We start from the raw sequence: 23,516 nt of genomic DNA, 5'->3' as shown, positions 1-23,516 counted from the left end.
TGCTAGACTGACTGATCTGTGGGGGCATATCAAAATGCAAGATACCAGTCGAAGAGAGCAAGAAAAAGACAGGCCCCCGAAAAAGTCAATCTGTCGGATGCTTGGTTCTTGAAATTGGAAATTCAGTAGTGAAATGAGTTAATTCCCAGAATGTTATCATCCATAGAAGTTACAGAGGCTAACTACATGGATGATCTTTTTGCACGCAGTCACAGTTATTGATTTCTTATAAGCTGTTATCTTTGAGGACTACAGAGACATCTGAACTTGCTCATCACTGAACTGCTCCTATGTATAAGGCTCCGGACACATGAGTAAATATGTAGCTACATTTCTAGATCGATTGTGAAAGTATTTATAACATCTATTATCCACAGGAAATGTGTGATGAAAATGTATGGAAGTATTACTGCTACAGCACAATAGATTATTTGCATCAATAATTCACAAAACTGGAATATATGTCAATGTTCCAGACACTGAAGTGTAATTGGGGCTTCAATGGGTAGACATCACCTATACTGATTTGAGATAGATATAATATGGTCTTTACTCACTGCTCTAAACTGGCTCTGGGCACATTTTGAGTTTTACCAGTTCAGTTTCAGTTGCAACCAGGCTTCATTTATTCTATTCATGTTCTTCCACCACCCTCACTGCCATGGTGTCTAAAATGCTTCCAGCAGCTCACCAAACAACATGGCTGTGACATCTGTTGTATGGGGTTCGTTCTTTCTTTTATTCACCAGTGGGGAGAATTGCGTGTGCAGTGGTTTTTTATATTTAATTTTAAATGTATACTCTCCTATGGGTTTATATTAGGGAAAGTAACATTGCAGAAGCTGGTGAGCTGTGTAAACATCCCTAGTTCCTGAGGGAGTTCACGCCATGGTCTGGGACTGGCCCCTGAGAAAGCTCTGTCTCCTGCACAGACAAGCGTTACCCTTACTGTAGAGAGTTCCATTGTGCGTAAGTAGAGAAGTTGTCAGTCACAGTCTTAATCTGAAAGCTTTAGATGGTCTTTTAGATATGCTGCTCCCAGGACATTGAGCTACTTGAGACACTGCACCTGACACAACATAGAGAGCATAACGTAGAGAGCAGAGGACAAGTTTGATGTACTTGCAGTAGTTTGAGTTGCTGAGGGAGACATGCTAATTAAGCATGTTTAGATCTTCAGTAATTTGACACAAATTTTAAATAGTATGATTTGTTCTGTATCACCTCTCTCTCTCTCTCTCTCTCATATTACATATATTATGTAAAATCAATTTTATAGGTAATATTGGTTCAGGGCTTGATTCAGTCCTTGCTTCTGACAACGCATATCACAGCACAGGGCCTTGAGTGGTGGAAAAAATTCCCTGAGGGAGGTTACAGTGGTTTAACACTGCTATGGTTTAACACAACACCTGCTATGAAGTCAGTTCAGCTCAAGAAACGGGAGGTGCTAGCCAGGAAGGAGGCATAGCCAGTGCAGACATTGGATTAGCTGATTTAGCACATAACCTGGTAGCCTCTGCTGCTGGGTTTGCTATAAAGGCCCTTGCTCCCAGTTAAAACTGCCTTATCTGGTGGAACAGGCAGGAGAAGGCCATCCCCTTATCCCTTTGGGTTCAGCAGGCCCTGTCAGTGCTGGGATGGAATTTGCACTCTCTCTGCCTGTGGCAGGGAAACTGAGTCCATTGTTTTTATTATGTTCAGAAGATCAAATAGATCCTTGAAGTCATTCTACTTGTCCTCCATTTGTGAACAATTTTCACAATTCACTGAGGGACAATTTAATTTTTGAAGACAACCTATTCCTTTTATGGAATAACCAAATTTCCAGAGTCATTCAATCTGTCATCTAGACATCAATTCCCAACATTGTATATCCAAGTTTTCAGGCAGGCCAGTTTGGGGCCTAAACAGTTACATTTGCAAGAACAAAATAAGGTAACTAAGTATCGTATTTACATAACTACCATTTCCTCTCTGAATTCAGAAATTCTGGGGTGCAAAAATAATGGAATTCTTCAAATTGAATTCTCCAGTTCTTAGTAATTCGGTGTGGGAAAACAGAGAAGCCATTTTTGAAAATTTGGCCTTATATGCCCTTGGGCTTGGCCATTCCTGAAATTCACACAACAGCCCAAACATAAGCTGTAATGGTCACGTATAAGTTACATTCTCCACACTTTCCTTTGGCCTCAGTCCACCAGGGATGGACATCTTAAATTACTAAGAATCTGTAACCCAATACAATATAGCACAGACAACATTTCCAAACTCCATGAATGTCACAAATCAGATAATTAAAATGGAGCAATAGCCTCAAACTACCTCTTAACTCAATACAATTTATAGTTTCACTTGATATGAGCATGAGTCTGATTTTGTTCCCAAAATCTCTGAGACGACCTCTGCTTGCACTTCTCGCTCTTCCATTGGGTTATCAAACCCCTCCAAAAATGTTCTTGCTGATTCATGATGCCAGAGCAAACAAACTTTCTTCTCATGTCTGACCTATGCTGTGTCTGAGGATAGTAAAGCTGCCTCCTGTAATGCTCTTTTTAAAAATTAGGAAGACTGGTGTAGTTGAAGTGTCCCAGGTTTGGAAAATTATATATTTTCTTTCCTTTGAAGAATACTTCTCCACTTTTCCTAACTAGTTACCAGTACAATTCTTTCTTTATCTCTGATGACAGAAATTCTTATAGTTCCCCTTAAATTCCTTTTATTATGGTTTCTACTTCCCATTGTGCTCTCCACATAAACTGTGTTAATCTTCCCCATTTAGTATCAACAGTTCTAGGATACGCTTGTCAAAGAAAGAAAAGGAGGAAAGGAAAGAAAACACCTTAGAGACTAACAGAGTCTAAGGTGCCACAAGTACTCCTTTTCTTTTTGCGGATACAGACTAACACGGCTGCTACTCTGAACCTTGTCAAAGAAAGTATCAGAGTTGGCTCTGTCCCCTCTATCTCTCTCCAGAAGCCTGAAGCTGAATAGCTCCTGACTCTTTACTCAATTTTTCACTATCTTCAGGGGGAAGACTGGTGCAATGGACGGAGACATGGTTCTGGATCCCAACCCTGGCACTGATACCTTGGGGAAGCTACTTACCCTTTTTGTACTTATTTCCCCATCTCTAAAGTGTGATTCGTTACATTTGTAAAGTACTATGAGTCCATCAAGTGAAAAATGCTAAGTATTATTATGCAGCAATTTATTGTCTCATGTATGTGTTGGCCATTAAAATAGGCCCTTAATGTTAATTCTTCTTAAATTTCATTTTCTCCCCACATCTTTTAGAATTCACATTGTCAGTTTCTAGGGTAAATACCTTGCAAGTCAGTTGATCACATTTTTGATCAATACTGGTGTCTACCATTAATCTCCTGTAGTACAGCTAGTACTGTGTCAGGCTGGCAAAAGAGCAGCTGGCTTTTGCAGTGAGTCATATATGCATGTGCTGTCTACGACAGCTGCTGGGAAGTCTGAGGCTTAACTATGAAGTACACCAACTTATATTTTATGCAGGCATTCTGATTTGGAGGAGGAGGAAACAAACAAACAAACAAACAAACAAAGCCAATAAACGAAAAACTGGAAGCCATTAGAAAAGCCCAGCAGCTTCTCTGAAAACTATCTGGCAGCCTGAAGAGGAGGAGAGAAAACATGGTTTTGACACGAGCCCAATAACCTGAGAAAAATTAATAGGTGCTGGCTTTTAGCAGACGGTTTTATGGTACATAACAATGGTGCATGCAGAGTGGTTACCTCTTGATGTTTCTGCCAGTCCCTCCAAAACCGAGCAGAATATTGGCAGAAGACTGCATCTCCTAGTGCAGTGGGAAATAGCTACTAGATTTTGTTATCATATAAAATGTAACAATTTGACTTTTTCTATAAAAGACCAACAAAAATGTAAGGCTAATTTTTTTTAAAAAGTCAAGAATTTGGGGTGCCTCTGTTCTTTGTTGGCCAATTTTATACATTCAACATCTGATTTTCAAAAAATGGTGAATATCCCACAATGCAAATAGAAAACAGTGGGAGATGCTGGTACTCTGAAAAGTCAAGCCTAAATTGTCTCAGATTGAGCTCCAAAAAACAGAGGCACCCAAAATGGGTGGACCCTTTTGAAAATGTTGGTGTTTGTCCTTAAAAGAACCAAAAGCCTTCAAAATATCATGTGAAGAAAAATAAGAGCTGAAGTAGTACAATTCAACACTGGGAGCCAGACATTTCTATTTCTATATATCTATCACCAAAAAATAGTTATTGTCAAGTTTGGATTTTTAAAAATCAATCTTCTCCTCATTGGCTGAGACCTTATCTGAATTTCAGACCAACTAGGTATTTTATAGCCTTTTAAAATAGTCTTCTGGACACAGTAGTCACTTCCTGATCTGAATTGTGTGGTGTTGTTGTATGTTGTTACGTAGCTGCTGTGTTCCTCACCAGAGATGGTTGCTCCTCTGTAGAGAATTGTTGTATAGAAACACATACTGTATATTGTATTGTGTGTATATATACACATAAAACACATTATTGTGGATAAAAACTATGATGGTTTGGATTTTTTAAAAGTGTGTAAGGGTTTTAAAAGATCACAATGGCTGCATTATGCAGGCCATCTTTCACAAGTACCAATAAAACCATATTACACTACCCTAAAGTCTATTCATGCCACAAATATTTTACAGAAAAACTGTTTTGGAAAGTGTTCTTATTTTTAAATTCTAAACATCTTTTTCATATCCTTCCACCTTTGAAGCCAGACTCCCTTAGAACAATGATTTCCACTGCCCAGGATTCTGACAGAAAGGAAATAACTCTTACATTTTAGAAAGCTGCAAAAATTTCCTATAATTCCTTAATCATAGTTATTAATGTCACAATATTAAAGAGCTATGACTTCATACATCTATCTGGACTAGAAATAAATATCATGCCCCTTTTAAATGACTGACTTTCTAATAGGATAAAACTCCGATTTCTAATCCAGAGGGGCTAGCGGGAAATTGGGAGGAATTTATGAGGAAGAAGCAGAAAAAGGAGGAAGAGCTCCACTCTAACAAACCACTTGCACACGCACTGAGTTGTTTACTCTGAAACCTAATGGAGACATTTTAAACGGCAATATTGTTAACTATATCACTGCTGATTATTTTAGCAGAAACAACTAGTGAATGGGCTCCTGACACATTCTCAAACTGTTTCCCATGTTGTCAAAAACCCAAACTATCTCCTACCCAACTACCAAAAGTGCCAGCTTCCTTCCTCAATGTCAACAATCCAGTTACTTGTGGTCAGTACAAAAGTCTGGGGCACACTGGGGGAGACAACATAAAATATATTGATTTTAATGTCAAAATAAACTCCACAAGAGAGACTGTGCTGACTGCGACAGTCACATTTGATTTATTAAGAGCCTCCATTTAAAAAATTTCAATGAAGCTGTCACAGAATTTTCAGTCTGCTCTAGCAGAGTGACACAGAATCAGAAACTTCTCCATAGAAGTCAGGTCCAGTTTGCCACAGAGCCTTGGTAATGACAGGTTTCAGAGTAGCAGCCGTGTTAGTCTGTATCCGCAAAAAGAAAAGGAGTAATTGTGGCACCTTAGAGACTAAATAAATTTGTTAGTCTCTAAGGTGCCACAAGTACTCCTTTTCTTTTTGGGGATAATGGTGTTTTTGAAATTAATTGCCACTTGGTATCTTTGCAACACAAACAAGAGCTGCATGTTTTGTTCAAAGGCATTAGATCTGCTTGTGTTGAACTTACTAAAGTGTAAAACAATTTAGGTAATGAAGAAAGTTGTTAACATCACATTGCAAGTAATTTTCTGTCTACTTCTATGAGAAACAGCATTAGCTCCCATGCCAAAACCTATAAATCAGTGTGGTGAAAAGGTAATTTTTAGACAAGTGTTCTAGCGAGAAAAAAAAGGCATGGGGGTGGGGGAGGTAGAGTCAGAAAGGAGAAATTTACGTTTAAATACAATCGTTTAAAAGATGTCTGTAAGATTTCAGTAGCTCAAACACTTCTGAAGGTTTCCCACAGAGTCTGAGGTGAAGAGGGTCAATTGTGAAAGCACTATCAAGAGATGACAATTACAGAATAGGGGTTTTTCACTGGTTTCTCTGTTAGCTGTTTCTTGCATGTTAAAAGTACAAGAAGTTGTTATTTTGGGTTGGTTTGGTTTGTTGTGAATTATTTTTCATCATTTATCACAAAGTAATCATAATACTCACAGAGGAGTACCACTAATTTGATAATTTATGGTCCACTGTGTTAGGAAATTTGATACCTTTGCTAACTATTACTAATATTATTATTATTATTAGGAGAAAATATTTTCTTTAAAAATATATATATTAGCTAACAAGTGATAGTATATTTTAAAATCCCAGTATAGACAAGGCAAGTTGCAGTTTTCACACTTTAACTGGTCAAGGTGAGTTATAGGTTCCCCCACTAGAGCTTACCTTAAGCAGCTGACGTGTTAAAACTACAATTTGCCCTATCTATGCTAGAATTTAAAAATATGCTAGCTATCATGCTTTAAAAAAGGAAGGGCTCTGCTATCCCGTCTATTTCCTGGTGTGAACAAGCCTTTAAAGGCTAGGTTTTGGGGGAAAGGGTGGGAGGAGAAAGAGTCCACCTTTGGTTGGTGGTAAAGCCTTTTTTAAAACAGTGGTTTCCCTCAGAGATGACAAAACTGCAACCACTGCAAAGAAATCTAAACTCAAAGAAACAAGCTGGTAAAAGCAATCTAGAGTCAGAATTTCTCAAAAGGAATATCTATGCTTAAAAAAAGAAATCCATTGTAGAACTGTAAGTTATTAAAAATAAAACTTTTACCTTTATTTTTATTTTCAAGAGAAAAAAAAAGTACTGTTCAATAACAGAGGAGCTGGGAGCTCTGCAGTCCACGAAATCTGATGCTCTCTTCTAAACCACAGTGTTTCGTGGCATAAGGGACCAATGAAACCTATATAATCCTCCAGTTCAGGCTCTGCAGAAGCAAAGATCTATACTGAATTTTCAAATTCTCAGATGAAACTTTCAAGGCCAGATTTTCAGCATCCACAATTGGGCCTAGATTTTCAAAAGAGCTCAGCTCCCCCTTTAGGCACACAGATGAAGTGGCCAGATTGTCAAAAGTGTTCTGTACCCCGCAGCTCCCATAAGCTCAATGAGAACTGTTGGGGGCTGAGCCCTTTTGAAAATCAGTCTCTCCATACAAATGCCTACAGCACAGTTCATCTCTTTGGAAAGCCTGATCACCTATTCAGGTGCCTAGCAGGGAGCTGTTAGATGCTGCTGAGCTTTTTAAAAAAATCTGTCCCTGAAAGTTTAAAAACAAAAAAAGATGGTGCTAAGCTATACAATGGGCCAGATTCTCTGGTGAATCACATCAATAAAAATCCAGAATAACTCGATTTAAAATCTTTAGTGGATTTACTCTAGATTACACTAGTGTAAATGATAGCAAAATCTGGCTCATAGTCCTATCTTCAGAGTTAATAGATTAGTATCACACCTTTAAAGGGTTTAGACTGACAACTGTTAAACTGTGAAAACGTCAAAATATACCTTATTGAAAAGGACGTACAGTAAGGCAAATGCAACATTCAATAATGTACCATGTCTGTGTATATACATTATATATTACATCCAAGAAAATGTTAAAAGAACGTTAAGGATGCTAAGTCAATCTGTCAAAAGTTAGGAAATGCCTAAACTATAGGCAGTGCTATCAGCTCTGACATTAATATATAGAGTAAATCCTGAGCAATATACAATTAACACATAATGTACTATATGTATACACTATGTCACACCATTATGTGTAATTGTCTGATGCACTGGATTTCCTGTATCTTCCCATTAAAGAAGGTAGATATCTGAGATAAAATGCTGTAGTCATATTCTATGAACAGCATTCTCCTTTAGGGTCCAGAACATTTTTGGGCCTGTAATAAATGAGGGGGGTAGGGGGTAGCCAAGCAGAGAACAGACACCAAGAGGGATTTTACAGCTAACTGGCTGGCTGGGTGTTCATAAACAGGGACTACCACCCTTCATTTATTACAGGGCCTAAACAAGGTGACCATTTTCCTTTCATCCATTTGCTTTTTAAAGCATAAAACAGCTACATCGGTAAACTGTTAACATTATGTAAAAGAAAAGAAAAGAAAAGAAAAGAAAGAATCAACTTCCTTTTCCAAAAGTGCACAGAACATTTTTGCAGAAGCTAGCACATCTGGGGCTATATTACTGAAAATCACAGCTTCACAATAAATACCATATGAAATAACATATTCTGGTGACAACCACTTTCTTTGCGGGGGAGTGAAGGGGATGTTTAAAGAGTGGGGGAAGAGATAGGAGTGTGTCACAGATTCCGTGGAGCCATCAAGAAGCCAGATGGTACAGCAACACTGATGAAGTTGTTGAAAATACTGTATGAAACAGACACTGTTAAAGGTCAGTGAGCCCAAAATTTGATATAGCTAGCAAGGACGAGGAGTGGTTTGTAAAGTCAATGAGCCAGATCCTCCACTTATGGAAACTGGCACAGTTCTATTAACCTCAGTGGATCCTGTGACACAGAAGTCCATTGGTGGTTCACTACTCTGTGTCAGTAACTCCTGTCAGGACTCAATACCCTGAAAGGTAACATGTAAGGTATTGTACACACACTGGTTCCAAAAATCATTTCATAGTGGATGTACGGGTTGTGTACAAACAGTTATAGATATGTGCTAGAATTGTGTTCCTAACATGTATTTGGAAAGTAGAGCCTAAGCCATGCCTGGGCCAGACAAAGAAATGTGATTCCACCTGCTTGAACGTGTGTCTCTGATGTAAATTAGGCAAGTAGTACCAAAGACAAAGAAAAGCACATTTACATGCAACATAAACAAAGCCATTAGGAGAGCAAGTGGGTCAAGATGACCACTTAATCTTCCCACGGGATGGAGGATGCACCGCCAGGAAGCCTGCCTGCTGCTTGTAACAGGGTCAGTGAACACTGGGAGATATAAGCAGAAACAGAAAGCCATGATGGTAGCCATGACTTGGATGATTAAAGGGGCCAAAGCTCTTAAAAATCACAGAACGCTGGAGCGTTCAATCAAGGGGTTGAAGTCACTGGAAACTGTGTTTAGATGAGAAATCTGCTTAGGCAAAGATTGTAACTGGCTGAAATTAAGTTTTAGTCTTAGAAGCGTATTTTTACTTTTGTTTGCTTGTAACCTTTTCTATCTTTATTCCTTATACTTGGTATCACTTACTCCTATGTCCTTTTGTTAAATAAACTGGTTTTACTTTTACTATAAACCACCAGTTCAGTGCACGGATTGAAATAAGAGTGTTTGTCAAACCCCAGTTCTATTAATGAGCTGCAGTGTATTGTCTCTTTAAAGGAGAAACAAACTTGGTAACTTCTCTAAGTGCTCAGTGAGAGGCCTGGGCACTGCAGGGAGACAGTCTGGGGAAAATTTGGGACTGGAGGGTATAGGGGTCACCATGTAAAAAGTAACTGGACAGTGGAAGCCAGTATGTGACCCACATGCTTGTCAGCCGGCTGTTTGTGTCAGCTGGCTGTGAGTCACAGCAGCAGAGCATTCGAGGTACCCAGAGTTGCAGGGTGGATTGTGACACAACCCCTCACTGGTCTGGGTTGCACCCAAAAGTGTCACAGAGCCATATCCGTTTACACCTTCGGAGAATCTGAACCATTGTGATTCTTAATGTTTCATTATTCTTTTAAATGCTTCAGTTCTCTTCTTTACAAAACAGGTCAGCAGCTCTATAGTAACAAAGCAACTGTGCACACGAGAAAAATGTTTGGTAAAGAAATACATTTCACTTTCATGTTTCCAAGCATTTATTACGGACATCTTCTATTTTAAGATTTTTTTGAAAAAATCATGGAATCTTAGAATTCAGCAATGGAAAAAGACATTAAGTCATAGAACCCCTCCCTCTTTCAGTGCACAACTACAGTATATTTTCATCTACTTTGTCTAATCCAGTTTTAAATGACCATTTAAAAAGCACTGCGATTACTCAGAGGACAATAACGAGGGACAAGAAAAAGGATTTTAATCACAGCTCCCCCTCCATGGCTTGGGTAAACAATGCTCCTTCACCATATCTCCCCACTTCTCGTTGGCTGATGTCTTGCCAGCTCTTTCATCTTATTCGATCAGCTTTTGTCACTGTTTGAGGGAAAGTTTTATTGGCTTTCATATAGTCATCTGATTACCATATAACAAGAACTAGAAGCTGTCAGATTATTTAAATGTATGGTAGAGGTTCTGTCACCCCTTGAACATTATTATTAATAGAAGCTCAGATATTATAGCAATGAGTGAAACAGAAATGCCTATGAATGAATAACACTGAGTCAAGGCTTGACCCATGGTCCGAAGCAGGATGGGGCATGATAGCCTCTTTTCAACACCTATTATTTACCAGTTATCTCAAAACCAAGAGCATGCCAGGTGACTCACAGAACACAGAGCAGACATAGGCCCTCTCCAAGAGAGCCAGTGCTAGCTCGCTGGGGGCCCTATGCAGGAATATTTTTGCTCCTCCCATACTAAAACAGGCAAGTTCTTATAATAATAAGCAAATAGCAGGCCCCCTTGAGTTGCTCAGGACCCCAACAATTGCTCTGTCTGCTTACGCTTAGCGCTGGATTTGCTCTCCAAGGTGATGTTATGCATCCCTTTCTCATCTCCCTACCAGTCCAGGCCCCATAGAGTCCCCCATCTCCCAGAGCTACCCCCATACTTAATATGCTTTCATTCCAGCCTGGCTATCTCATAGATTTAGACTGGAGTGGAAGAGCTGGCTTTGCACTACGGAGATTAAAAGAAAAACAAAAACCAGCCAATCAGATGGTGCCTATATTCAATGGCATGGGCCAGGCTCCTAGATGCAGAGGCACCTGTGGCTGCTTCCTGAGTCTCTGGTAGATCCTGAAGCTCTTCCTCTGTGGAAAATAGGGAGGGGACCCTGTTCCCTGGGGTCTAGCTCTGTAATGAAGCCAGGAGACCAAAACCCTCTGCATGGGAGGAAGGTGTTTGGAAGGGTAAGGATCTTAGGTAAATATGCTTCCAACAGCATCACACAAACAACCTTCTGGGATCCCATCCCTCTTTCAATGGGTTGGGCCCTCAGAGACTAATGAGGCCCTTGCCGTCTCTTATTTGAAAATTTAAAAAAAACGAAAACCCTAAATAACCCCTGTATAGGTACTGCATTCAGGGGGCTGTGCAATGAATAAAGTAACAAATACTAGAGTAGGGCCCCCCTCTTTTAGAAAACGGAGAGTTCCTTGGGGATGGGGCAGAGGGAACAATGGTGATTACACGGAGATCCAGTGTTATCTCCAAACTGTCCTGCAGCCAAAGCCAAGGTATCTTTATTATACTGTTACAGGAGTACATTCTTATGAGGTACTCCGGGACGCTGGCCATTCAGCCAGAGGGAATCTGCCTTACACTCCCCTCTTAGAAAGGCAATGGCTATCAGCAATATCTCCTCCTTGAAATCTAGCAGGGGTGGAATCACTGACTCAGCCCTGGGCAGTGACAAGAACTTAGACAGATATATAAATGCTTAACAGATGCTCCTCCCTCGAAGTGCGTTTATGCTTCCAAGAGGAAGAACACTATGGAGACTGCTTTGACCCACTGAGTTTTACTGGAGACTCTCTGTTTGGTCTCACCTAAGAGGATTAACAGACACCAAGTGAAGTTTGATTAATTTGTTATTAATAGGGCTGTCAAGCAATTAAAAAAATTAATTGCAATTAATCGCACTGTTAAACAATAGGATACCATTTATTTAAATATTTTTGGATGTTTTCTCCATTTTCAAATATATTGGTTTCAATTACAACACAGAATACAAAATGTAGAGTGCTCATTTTATATTTATTTTTGATTACAAATATTTGCACTGTAAAAAAGAAATAGTATTTTTCAATTCACCTAATACAAGTACTGTAGTGCAATCTTTTTATCATGCAAGTTGAACTTACATACGTAGAATTATGTACAAAAATAACTGCATTCAAAAGTAAAACAATGTAAAACTTTAGAGCTTACGAGTCCACTCAGTCCTACTTCTTGTTCAGCCAATCACTCAGTCAAACAAATTTGTTTACATTTGCAGGAGATAATGCTGTCTGCTTCTTGTTTACAATGTCACCTGAAAGTGTGAAGAGGTGTTCTCATGGAACTGCTGCAGCTGGCGTCACAAGGTATTTACAAGCCACATGTGCTAAAGATTCATATGTCCCTTCATACTTCATCCACCATTCCGGGGGACATGCGTCCATGCTGATAAGTTCTGCTCACTAACAATCCAAAGCAGTGCGGACCAACACATGTTCATTTTCATAATCTGAGTCAGATGCCACCAGTAGAAGGTTGATTTTCTTTTTTGGAGGTTTGGGTTCTGTAGTTTCTGCATTGGAGTATTGCTGAAGCATGAAGGGGCATACGATGTTTAGCATATCTGGTATGTAAATACCTTGCAATGCCGGCTACAAAAATTCCATGCAAATGTCTGCTCTCATTTTCTGATGACATTGTAAGCAAGAAGTGGACAGAATAATCTCCTGTAAATGTAAATAAACTTATTTGTTTTAGCGACTGGCTGAACAAGAAGTAGGACTGAATGGACTTGTAAGATCTGAAGTTTTACACTGTTTTGTTTTTGAGTGCAGTTATATGACAAAAAAAATCTACATTGTAAGTTACAAGTACTGTAGTGCAATCTTTGTCATGAAAATGTATGCAGCAAACTGAAAAAATACTATTTCTTTTGTTTATCAATTTTACAGTGCAAATATTTGTAATAAAAAATAATATACACTTTGTTTTCAATTACAACACAGAATACAATATATATGAAAATGTAGAAAAACATCCAAAAATATTTAATAAATTTCAATTGGTATTCTATTGTTTAACAGTGGGATTCAAACTGCGATGAATCACAATTAATTTTTGAGTTAATTACATGAGTTAACTGCAATTAATCGACAGCCCAAGTTATTTTGGATATTATGTGTCCAGTAGTATTGTTATGACTAATATAAATTTACTAACTAAATAGACAATAGCACCTTAGCTCTCTCCTTTTAAATATTGGTTTCCTATTCCTAACATAAGAACCTACTTAAAGAACAAGGGGGAAAAAAGCTGCTAGTTTTTGCCAGATAAGAAATAGACGATGAAATGTGAATTTACTTACCTCTGTGCAAGCAACAGAGCCCCCGCTATCCCTTTAATTAGGAGAGACCATCCACTTTGTTTATCTGCCTAAGCAACCTGGTTGTCTAATCTGAGTGGATGTCACCCACCTGCAAGCCTCTCTGTTCAGAATGCCATATTGCAGTAGTCCTAAGTGCACTCGTGTTTTGTACGTAAACAAGCTAAGCTCTGCATCCTCATCAATCCTTACTCAGGCAAAACTCCCACTGGGAGGAAGGATGGAATAAGACCTGACTCAGAGCACTGACTCCTTTGATGAGTTTATTATAATCAGTTCAAGACTATGTAATAAAACATGACATGAAGAGATTATTCATATCCTGACAAAAAATATTCTGTTCAAAAGGGGATTTCTCAACCCCAGTGTCTAAGGACAGCATCTCTCATGTTATATAGTACATGAAATAGCACCACCAGATCATTTGGTCCCTGGTTTTTGAGGACTGTCACTGGTTTTTCACACTACCATTTTGAAACATGAGCCTGACTTCAGTGGAATTCACTCCCTTACACTATTTGGCTTGGTGTGTTTACTTCACAATGTCAGTATATCAGCTATAAGTCATTCAGGATACAGAACAGCTGCTCACTTGCAAGCCCTAAACTCTGAACCCCAACAATCCACCTGCTGAATCTACAGCCAGCTTCATGAAAGAGATGGACAAAATATAGGTTTGGGGAGTTTAATATGTTTTTTGATTTGGGCTTTTGGGTGCTACTGGACTACAAAGAGTAAGACAAAATAAAATTGAAAAATGTTGCAAACAAGTTACAGCATGACAAAAAAAAGGACATACGAACAAAACAATTTTAAAGGAAACTGGCCTTGTTTGTGATTCAGATAGAATCAACAGTTCATAAATATCGTATCATAAATTAGGGCACTCTGTCAGGAGACCTGAGTTTTACCTTTTAATCTACCACTGATGCACTGTGGAACAAGGGGCAAAATTTTCAGTGCCAAACTAATAAAAATGGCCTCTAGCTTTTGGTGCCTCAGTTTTTGGCAGTCCACCCTTAGATGCTTAGATACAAAGTATCTCAAGGTAGGCACAGAAAAATCAACAACAACCAGGCACTAAAAGTTTGAGGCCACCTTCCAAAATTTGGGCCTAAGTGCCTCTGTTTCTCAGTTCTACCATGTAGAAAATGGGGGTAAAATGCTTACTCAGCTTCATGAAACACTTTGAAATCTATGGATAAAAAGCACTGCGTCCCTGCTCAGTATCATTAATATCACATCCTATCTAAATTACCAATTTACTTTTCTTTGAATCAGCTGAATAAAATTCCCAGAGCTAAGAAGCAATTTTATAGAATGCTGAAGCTTTAAGCTTGCTTAGGGTTGACAAATCCGTAACGTTGCTTGTCCTCATGATGATTCAACACTATTAATTATCAAATAAAGTCATGTTATTTGAGCTAAGTATTATGCTAACAGACAGATTTTCAACAGCATGGACCAAATTCAACCCCTGAACCAAATTCATCTAATTCCCTGAGCATAACGCTCAACATTTACTGCCTCATAGGAGTACAAACTGCCTCAGGCAGTGGTTCCCAAACTTGTTCCGCCGCTTGTGCAAGGAAAGCCCCTGCCGGGCCGGGCCGGTTTGTTTACCTGCCGTGTCCGCAGGTTCGGCCAATCGCGGCTCCCACTGGCCGCAGTTTGTTGCTCCAGGCCAATGGGAGCTGCTGGAAGTGGTGCAGGCCGAGGGCACAAGCGGCGGAACAAGTTTGGGAACCACTGGCCTAGGGAGGTCATGAAAGCTACTTCACTGGATGTTTTCAAAAGGAGGCTGGATAGCCATCTGTCTTGAATGGTTTAGACACAATGAATCCTGCATCTTGGCAGGAGGTTAGACTAGATGATGCTTGTGGTCCCTTCAGAATCACACGGTTCTATGATCCTGTGACACCAATCCAGAGAATGAAGTGATAGCCTATAAGCACAGTTTGTGGAGTAAAACTACACACACAGTATTTCAGAATCCACTTTTTGCATGTTTAGAGGAGAACTGTCACCCCTTTGACAGGTTTAAAATATTTCCCATCAAATTATTTATCACCTCTGAATTAAAAAGGGAAAACAAAAGCTTTAGCACTAGAAGTATGAGCCTTGTTTCATATCACTGCCCTTTATGAACCTAAAGTTTTCTGGTATGTCTCCTGGTGTGATAGGTAGGATTAGGCTCAGCTTGGTTACGATTCTGTTCTCTAGCAGAGAGTTGGCTGAAGCTAGTTGGCCTAACCATAGTCTACTATGGTAGACCCCTCCTGGCCTTGGGGTGTGGGGGACAGCAATTCCCCCCCCCCCACCACGGGGGGACTGGAAAGTGGAAAGAAAGATCTTATCATGCCCACATAAAATAACTCATTTTCTTCTAAAGCATGTTAGGGACCTCAATTCCCCCATCTCAGATGGCAATCATATGGAGGACTGCAGAAACTTCCATGGAAAAAACAAGGGAAGAAAAAGGAACCTGGATAAACAGTGAGTTACTCAGAGACCTCTTTTACATGAGGTCCCTGCCTATCAACCCCAAGTGGCTCAGCATCAAGCCCTCATTTTCCCCTGAGCACAACCATGCTCAGGATCTACTGGCCAGGTGCACAGCTTGCTTACAAGGCAATCTTATGGGTCTTATAAGCAGGTCTCAGGTTTTGACCCAGTGACAGTAATGATGTGGTTAATATCTGGTACATCTGTTCTACAATTCTAGCTGTATAGGAAATTATGAGTCCAGAGAGAGTTTTCCAAGTTAGACTCAAAATGACAGGATAACTGTACTCAAATATCAGGAAAGATCAATTTTCAAATTGTTTATTCTTACAGTATTTTTTAAACATTAGTAGAAGAACCTAGGGGTAGGGAAAGGGAACCACACACTGTTAAATGCCTCCTTTATAGTTCATAACTGAGATGAAGATACTGGAAAGTCAGTTTGCTTAAATAATCTAGCCAAAGCTATGGTAAGGGCAAATCAAGGTCTGTGCTTCACAAGAGAAAGGCATCTAAGTTTGGGGGTATTAGGGGAGGAAGCAGCTGCCATCATGCAGTATATTTTATATGCCGCCACGTTTACAGGATTCAAAATTTCACATTGTAGCACTGATCTTTGACACATTGGATCAAATTCAGTCTTGGTGTACTCAGCCCCAACTCTACTGAAATCACTGCAGTCACACCAGTGCTAATCTGACCCAACCTAGTCAACTAACCTCATAATAATTATTTGCCTTTCCTTTGATTTAAAACTTTTTAGAGCTCACTCCCTTCTTGGGACTCGTTCACTGGGGCAACATGCCTGCATCATGCGAAAGTTTAGCTTTGAGTCTTCATCTTGCTTTTGCTGCTATATGCAGAATGCTCAGAGGAAGCACCTTAACCAAACTAGGCCATGATTGACAAGGTTCAGTGATAGACTGTGGTCTGTTTGTGTGAAATGCACTTGACCTGCTTTGTCATTAGCCCTACCTCGTGTACAGTGCCACAAAACGCTGTGGTAGTTAACACTTCTTCATAAACTAAAATTAAGACCTGCTGGAAAAGTCTTATAAAATGAAGCAAGTAATTTACCGTATTTATAAAATTATTACGAACGGATGCATTGCATATGGCTTTTTCATGTAGTTTAGAAAACTGAGACTTTTCTATTTCTTATAGAATTCTCAGACTCTCCCCTTCCACCCACTCCCTCTAAACCAATCAGTTTAATTCTATAATATACATTTTACACTTTGCCAGCCTCCCTCTCCCCCAGTATTACCCTGAAGAAACAGTGCTTTGGCTTTCTGAAGCTAGCTGACATTTTCATGTAAAAGTCTTTGGGGTGGTGGAAGAGTAACAGTTCATCTAGCTGTATAGGAAACTCTTGACTTTTGGTGGCTGGTTGATATGGAAAAAAGGATGCTTTGGCATCTCAAAAGAGATGTGGCATTAAAGAGTTTATTAATGACAGCCCTCTTTGTTCCTGCAGCCACCAGTGAAGATACAGCAAAGGAAATGGAGGAGCTGCAGTTATGCATTTGCAATACACAAAGTCCTTGTTTTCCCACTAGGCACTGCAGAATAGCAATTGTCCATTCACAGCACATAGCACATCCTCTGCATTTCAGAGCTAATATTTTTGCAGTCCTTAAGCTGGTGCATTTGAGACTAGCACAGTTAATTTTTTTCTTAGTCCTCTGAAGTGCACTACATGAGCTACTAGTGCTCAGTTGATGTTTCTGGTTATATGACCTGACTATAAAAGATATACTTTTTGTGAAATTAAGAAAAAGCTTTTGTATACACAGTAACATTGTCAAAGTGGCTCATATGATCTTCCATTCCATAACTTGAGAAAACCTGAAGATTGCTACCAATCACCTGACAAAAGCATATACATTTACTCTGCATTTTAATTTAATTAGCAACAGAAATTGGCTGTTTAGACAGGATTTTTTTTTTTTTAAACGCACAAGAGCTCCTTGGTTAAGTGGCTCCTCCTCTTGCATGCTAGAATCACACTCCTGAAAACAATGTTAGTTTTATGTTAGCTGTTGCTCTCGTTTCCTGCAGCACATACCGTTCACTGTAATACTGCAATAGTCATTCAAGTTTGACCACAGGCTGCCCAAAGATTAATTGAACCTATAAGTCATTAAGTAGCCATCAGGTTGCGTTAGTTCAGTTTCTAATTAAATTTCCACTTCTCTAGCTAGCTGGCAACAGCGATCTGAAAAGTGGCGATGACAGAACACAAGCAATTTCCCCTGCCCCCATTTTTGCATGTAAGTTAAAGCAGGAGCTTCGTTTCCACTTGTGACTTTTAAATCCAGAGCAAGTAAAGCATCCTAAGCATGTAGTAATAAAATGAAGTGGAAGTACTCCCAAAGAATATATACTTCACTGCTCTATTTTTTTGTCCCCAATCCCCCCTCTCTCTCTGCTCGCGTCTCAAGCCAACTCGAAAACACCCTCAAGGGACAGGACTGAGTCCTCTTTTTCACACCCCTTCCCCCCCCCCCCCCATCCAACGAAGTGAACCAACTGCAAGGTCTTTGCTCATGCCATTGAAATGTTAGGACTGAGGACAGCATACAGGAAAAGCAATCTCACTTTCCTCAGTGGGGTCATAAAGTGCCACAATGACAGAACCTCTCTTTCCTTTTCTTTTGCCCTCAAAGGGTTAAATTAACACAAGTTAAAACGTCCCGCTGCCTTGAAGAAAAAGGGAGGAAATTCAAAAGCCGGTTGCTGTAGTAACAATCACTAATAAAAAAAAAAAAAAAACCCAAACCATTTTCTCCAAATAAAAGTATTATCTCCCTCCCCCACTTTGCACTTTTAGTTCCTCCTTAAAAAAAAACCATGCTGCCTCTTTTAGATTTGCCGTACATACCTCAACCATTAAACAAGACATTTAACCATAGTGGCAGTTCTGTGACCTTTGAATGCCGTGAAATCTCTAAGCGGTGCAGCTCGTTCATGAAGACTTGTACCGCAGAATCCAGCAACTGCATCCAGGATTAGGGATATCATTAAGTAACAACAGCAACTAAAGATGGGGGGGGGGGGGGGCGGGAAACCCAAACAAACCCAAGAAGCCAAAAGGCTCCGCGACTCGCTGCTCCAGAGTGCACTTTTCGCCCAGGCAAGTGCTGGGACAGAGCGGAGCCTGCTGCCCGTCTGACTGACCGCGTTAGCAGGCAGAAGGCCGTGCGCGGCTGGGAGGTGCTGTCAACTGCCACAAGCAAGGCAAAGCAGACCAATCGGCGGCAGCACTGTCAGCTCGCTGGAGTGGAGCCTTTTCTGTTTATGTTTCCTCATTTCCAGAGTGACGTCAAAGGGTTTAGTTTTTCCCCTGCATGTGCTATTCATTTTAAAGGACTACTATGGGAAGAATGTGGCAGTGATTTAGGCAGGCTACCCCCACTCAAAAGACACCAGAGCCACACTTTATCAGTCCTGGATCTCGCTTGGAAATTCTTTGCAGTCAGATGTACCGGAAAGATCCAAAATATCCAGGCAAAACAGGGAAAGAGCCATGTAGATAGGGATATATTTATGTGCCCTTAAATGAACTTAAGACATTTCATAGTGGAAGATGGTCCCTAGCAGGGTCTCAGATGGAGCATTGGGCCCGATTCTGCCCTCACACGGATTTAAATCAGGAGTGGCTTCATTAAAATCAATGGCATTAGACCAGTGTAAAACTGGAGAGAGAGAGAGAGAGAGAGAGAGAGAGAGCCAGCGAGCAGAATCATAATCATAATCATAAAGTATTGCTGCTCTAGGCAACCGTCTGCTCTACCAGTAAATTAGAGCCCAGTCAGCTCTCTCCTGTGAGGGCGGCTGTACACCAACACATCTATTCACAGCCATATTAAGCCACATTACAACACTGCTTCAGAACACTCATAACATGGCATCTTATTTTATTTCATACCAAAGGCCAGTGCTATAAAGCAGAGGACTGTGCTGAAGCCTTGCTCCCTATTACTGCAGCCTCTGTGATCAGATAATTGATCAAAATGGGAGCTGGGCCACTCAGGCAGAAGGCAAGGGCAGATAATCGGCATCAAGATCAATTAACAGGGGCAACAGAGCATTAGAAACAGATCCCATTAACAACAAAAATTTAGTCATTTTCATCTTTTTATTTCTGCTTATTTTTTCAAATAGGAAAGCTTGTTCTTCTGTGTATGGCATAGCCATATTAACACCCCCCTCCCCTCCCCCGCCCAAGCATGCTTGTTTTTACATTGAGTTCTAAAGTAAATGTAGTGTTTGTGAAAGACTCTGGACTGATAGCCCTGGAGAATGAGATCAACCAATGATCCACAAAACAGGTATAGCAGGGGTATCAGTAGCACAAGCTTCTTCACAGCATCCCACTGATGGCCTTCAAGGTTGCTGTTAATATTACAGTAGCACTCAGAGGTCCCCAGTCAAAATCAGGAGTCCCACTGCACTAAGCATTACACACAATCATAGGAAGACATGCGGTCTCTGCCCTAAAGAAATGAGAAGGCAGTTCAACATCTAAACATTTTTTTCCTTCTGCTAAAAGTGTTGGTTAGACTGTCCCTTGTGCTTGTGAGGGTTTGGTATTTTTTTGGTGACCTAGACATTTCAAGGGGAAGGGGATTAATGCCCAACAGCACGTTACTGATGGTAACAGTTCTTACTCACTCCACAGGTGGACTGAATTCAGTGTAGTAAGTAGAGATGGAAAGCTCTGTAGCCCGATAATAATCCTGTGAACTATCTAGCTCAAGGGTTCTCAAACCAGGGGTTGGGACCCCTCAGGGGGTCGCGAGGTTATTACCTGGTTGGCTGTCAGCCTTCACCCCAAATTTCGCTTTGCCTCCAGCATTTATAATGGTGTTAAATATATAAAAATGTGTTTTTAATTTATAAGGGCGGGTTGCACTCAGAGGCTTGCTATGTGAAAGGGGTCACCAGTACAAAAGTTTGAGAACCACTGAGTAGCTCCTCCGTACAACAAGCTGTTATGCCCTCATGCTGGTTTAAATCAGGAGTGGCTTCAGTGAAAGCCCATGGCATTAGATTCACAAGGCACAATTGCTTAAATTGTCCGTTGCAATTCAGGATTTAAGGCGAACAAACCCTTTCTTTGAATGAATGATTGAAACAATATTCTTGTGTGTGTCTTCTCACCAACAATATTGTTACATTAGAAGGGAGAACATCACAGGAGCTAACCCAATCTGTCAAGCGTGAAGCTTGGGGGTTGGACTAGATGACCTTCAGGGGTCCCTTCCAACCCTGATATTCTATGATTCTAAGCTGTAGCTACCAACTGAACATAGTCTTTGTGGGCTTGTTTCTAGTCAGGAGGTTTTCATAGGACATGTTACTCTTTCCTGCATAATATTTTGAATTCTTTGCCAGGCTTACTCCCACTGAGATTACAGCATATAATTCCTTTGGATAAGTGTTTTACCTTGAGCATTCTGGGGCTAGAACATGCATTCTTTTATATTGCTTATTTTATGGGAATCAGTCCCGCTCTTCCGTTCTCACTGGTAAAGCAGGTCTTGCTTCAGAAGTTCTTCATGGGCAATAGACTTTTGATTTTTCTTTTATAGATTTTCATTTTGGGGAACAGATGCTGCAGCCTGTGTAAAACACTAGCACAACAAGCACCCCAGGATGGCACAGTCTCCAACACCAGCAGGTGCTTTCTCTTAGCAACTCTGGAGTTTAATTCCCACATTCAATAAAAAACTTTTTAATTTTTTTTAATCCCACCCCCCACCACCCGATTTCAGAGCACTGATATGGAGGATCTGAGTGTTGTCTCACTTCAGCACAGCCAAGTTATGAGGATTGGGGCGCATCTTTCTTCTGAGCAGAGACAGTTTGAGGAGGAGAACTGTTTTAGGGAACAGAGGTTCTGTGAGTCTTTTATGCAGAGCCAGCTGTGGAGGGGAGGAGTTGAGAGGCAAGGGGGCAAATCCTGGTGCGTGTGTAAGTACCTGTCCCAGCCCACAACACTCCAAAACTAGAACTGTGGGCTGGGGAGGGAAGTTAGTGAAATACTGCACAGAACATCAAGAAGTTATACCTAGGGGAGAGCAATTTATTGTTATTGTGCATAATTTGAAGTGTGGGTGGGATCCCTTTGATCATAGCCAGTCTGGGGTGCACTAGGTTGTGGGGGACATACCCACTACTGTTTGCAAGTCATTTAGTCTGACTGGCACATCACAAGCCACTAAACTCCACCCAATTACCCCTGCACTGAGCGCAATAACCTGGGTTAGACTTAAGTATTACAGCCCTCCAGAGACTAAACTGCTGTGTGCCACTGGCAAAGAATAGGAGAGTCCAAGATGCACAAATGCCTCGGGTCTCTGAAATGGCAGGGAACTGATTTGCTGACCCCCTTTGTCATGAGGGGGACTTGCCATAGGCACTAGAGTGTTGGTGCTAAGTCCCCACCTCAAGTAGGGCCGGTAGAGAGGGACAGAGAATTCACAGCACATAGAGGGAGACAAAATCATGCCCTCTGATAACTGAATTACCAACACAATGTATTTTTACTTCAGCTAGTTTGGGAGCATTGAAAATCTCCCAATTCAATTTTTTAAAGTAAAGATGAACTTTTAAAGTCCCCTCTGAAGTGCTATGACCATGGTGAAGGGAGACAAGAAGGAGGTTTCTCCTTGAAGTGCTGGCATTTGAGAAGCTTTTTAAATTTTTTTTTTTAATTATCCCACCATTTGAAGGTGTCCCACAAACAGAGTGAAATCTCTTTTAAGTGGTCTCCAAAGGGACCAGCAAACCTTCTTATTTACTAGAGGTGGCCTAATGTAAATGTTGGACCATGTGATTATCATTATCTCTAAGGGGATAGAGCCACATCCTCAGCTGGTGTAAACAGGTGTAGCATTATTGAAGTTGATTGAATTCATATACATTTACATACATAAAAGTGTCCATTCTGGGCTCTGTGTACTTTGACAGTTATTACAACCACAGTTCTTCCAAAAATAACAAAACAGCAGTAAATTCCATCCCAGATTAAAAACACCTAGAACAGAATAATCCCCCACTCTCAGCCACCCGTCACGTAGATTGAAAGAGAGCATTGGATTTAGTTTTAAAAAACACAACACGCACCAGAAAGAAAATCTGAATGAAAGAAACTCAGGTTAAGGGAAACAGTTAAAAAAATTAAAAAGATAAGCAAGAATTAAAGATGTATGAAAAAAGAAGACAGGCAAGAACTGAAGCACAAAGGAAATGGGAAAGGGTTTTTTGTTTTTTTTTTAATAAAGTCTTTCCTTCACACCACACACTTGTCAGGGGTCCGGAATGCAAGCTCTTTTGGGAGGGGACCTGGTAGCATTATGTAAATAATAAATTTAATCTCTGCAGTTACATTTCAAACTCTGGATCATCCCAACATTTAGACTCATTTAAAAAATAATTGATAAACAATTCTAAATTAGTCCCCAGTCCTGCAATGGACTTCACATGCGTGGAATCTGTTACAGGATTAGGGCATTAAATCCTTACCATTTGGAGCAGAGACCTTTGTTCCCTCTATGTGTGCAGACAGCGCATAGAGACCCCAGTCAGGGACCGGTGCTAGACCCTACCTTAATACAGATAGTACATCTTAATAATATGCAGCATATGTGAAACTTCCGAATTTAAATGCTCAGAAATTTTAAGGCTACTCAATCAGTTTTCTTCAAAC

At 40.3% G+C, this 23,516-nt stretch overlaps 1 protein-coding gene across 1 annotated transcript in view; it reads right to left on the bottom strand.

The window, feature by feature from the left end:
- The window catches only part of PDE7B (phosphodiesterase 7B), a 277,514-nt gene extending 258,552 nt beyond the window's left edge, over nt 1-18,962 (bottom strand). Inside the window, exon 1 of the mRNA XM_077811766.1 lies at nt 18,684-18,962. Within this exon, the coding sequence (XP_077667892.1) occupies nt 18,684-18,704 (21 nt within the window). The 5' untranslated portion in view covers nt 18,705-18,962. The remainder of the gene's footprint in view (nt 1-18,683) is intronic.
- Nucleotides 18,963-23,516: the final 4,554 nt, after the last annotated feature.

Source organism: Eretmochelys imbricata, chromosome 3, assembly GCF_965152235.1.
Source record: "Eretmochelys imbricata isolate rEreImb1 chromosome 3, rEreImb1.hap1, whole genome shotgun sequence".
Classification (NCBI taxonomy): Eukaryota; Metazoa; Chordata; order Testudines; family Cheloniidae; genus Eretmochelys; species Eretmochelys imbricata.
This window is presented reverse-complemented; position numbering and strand designations above follow the sequence as displayed.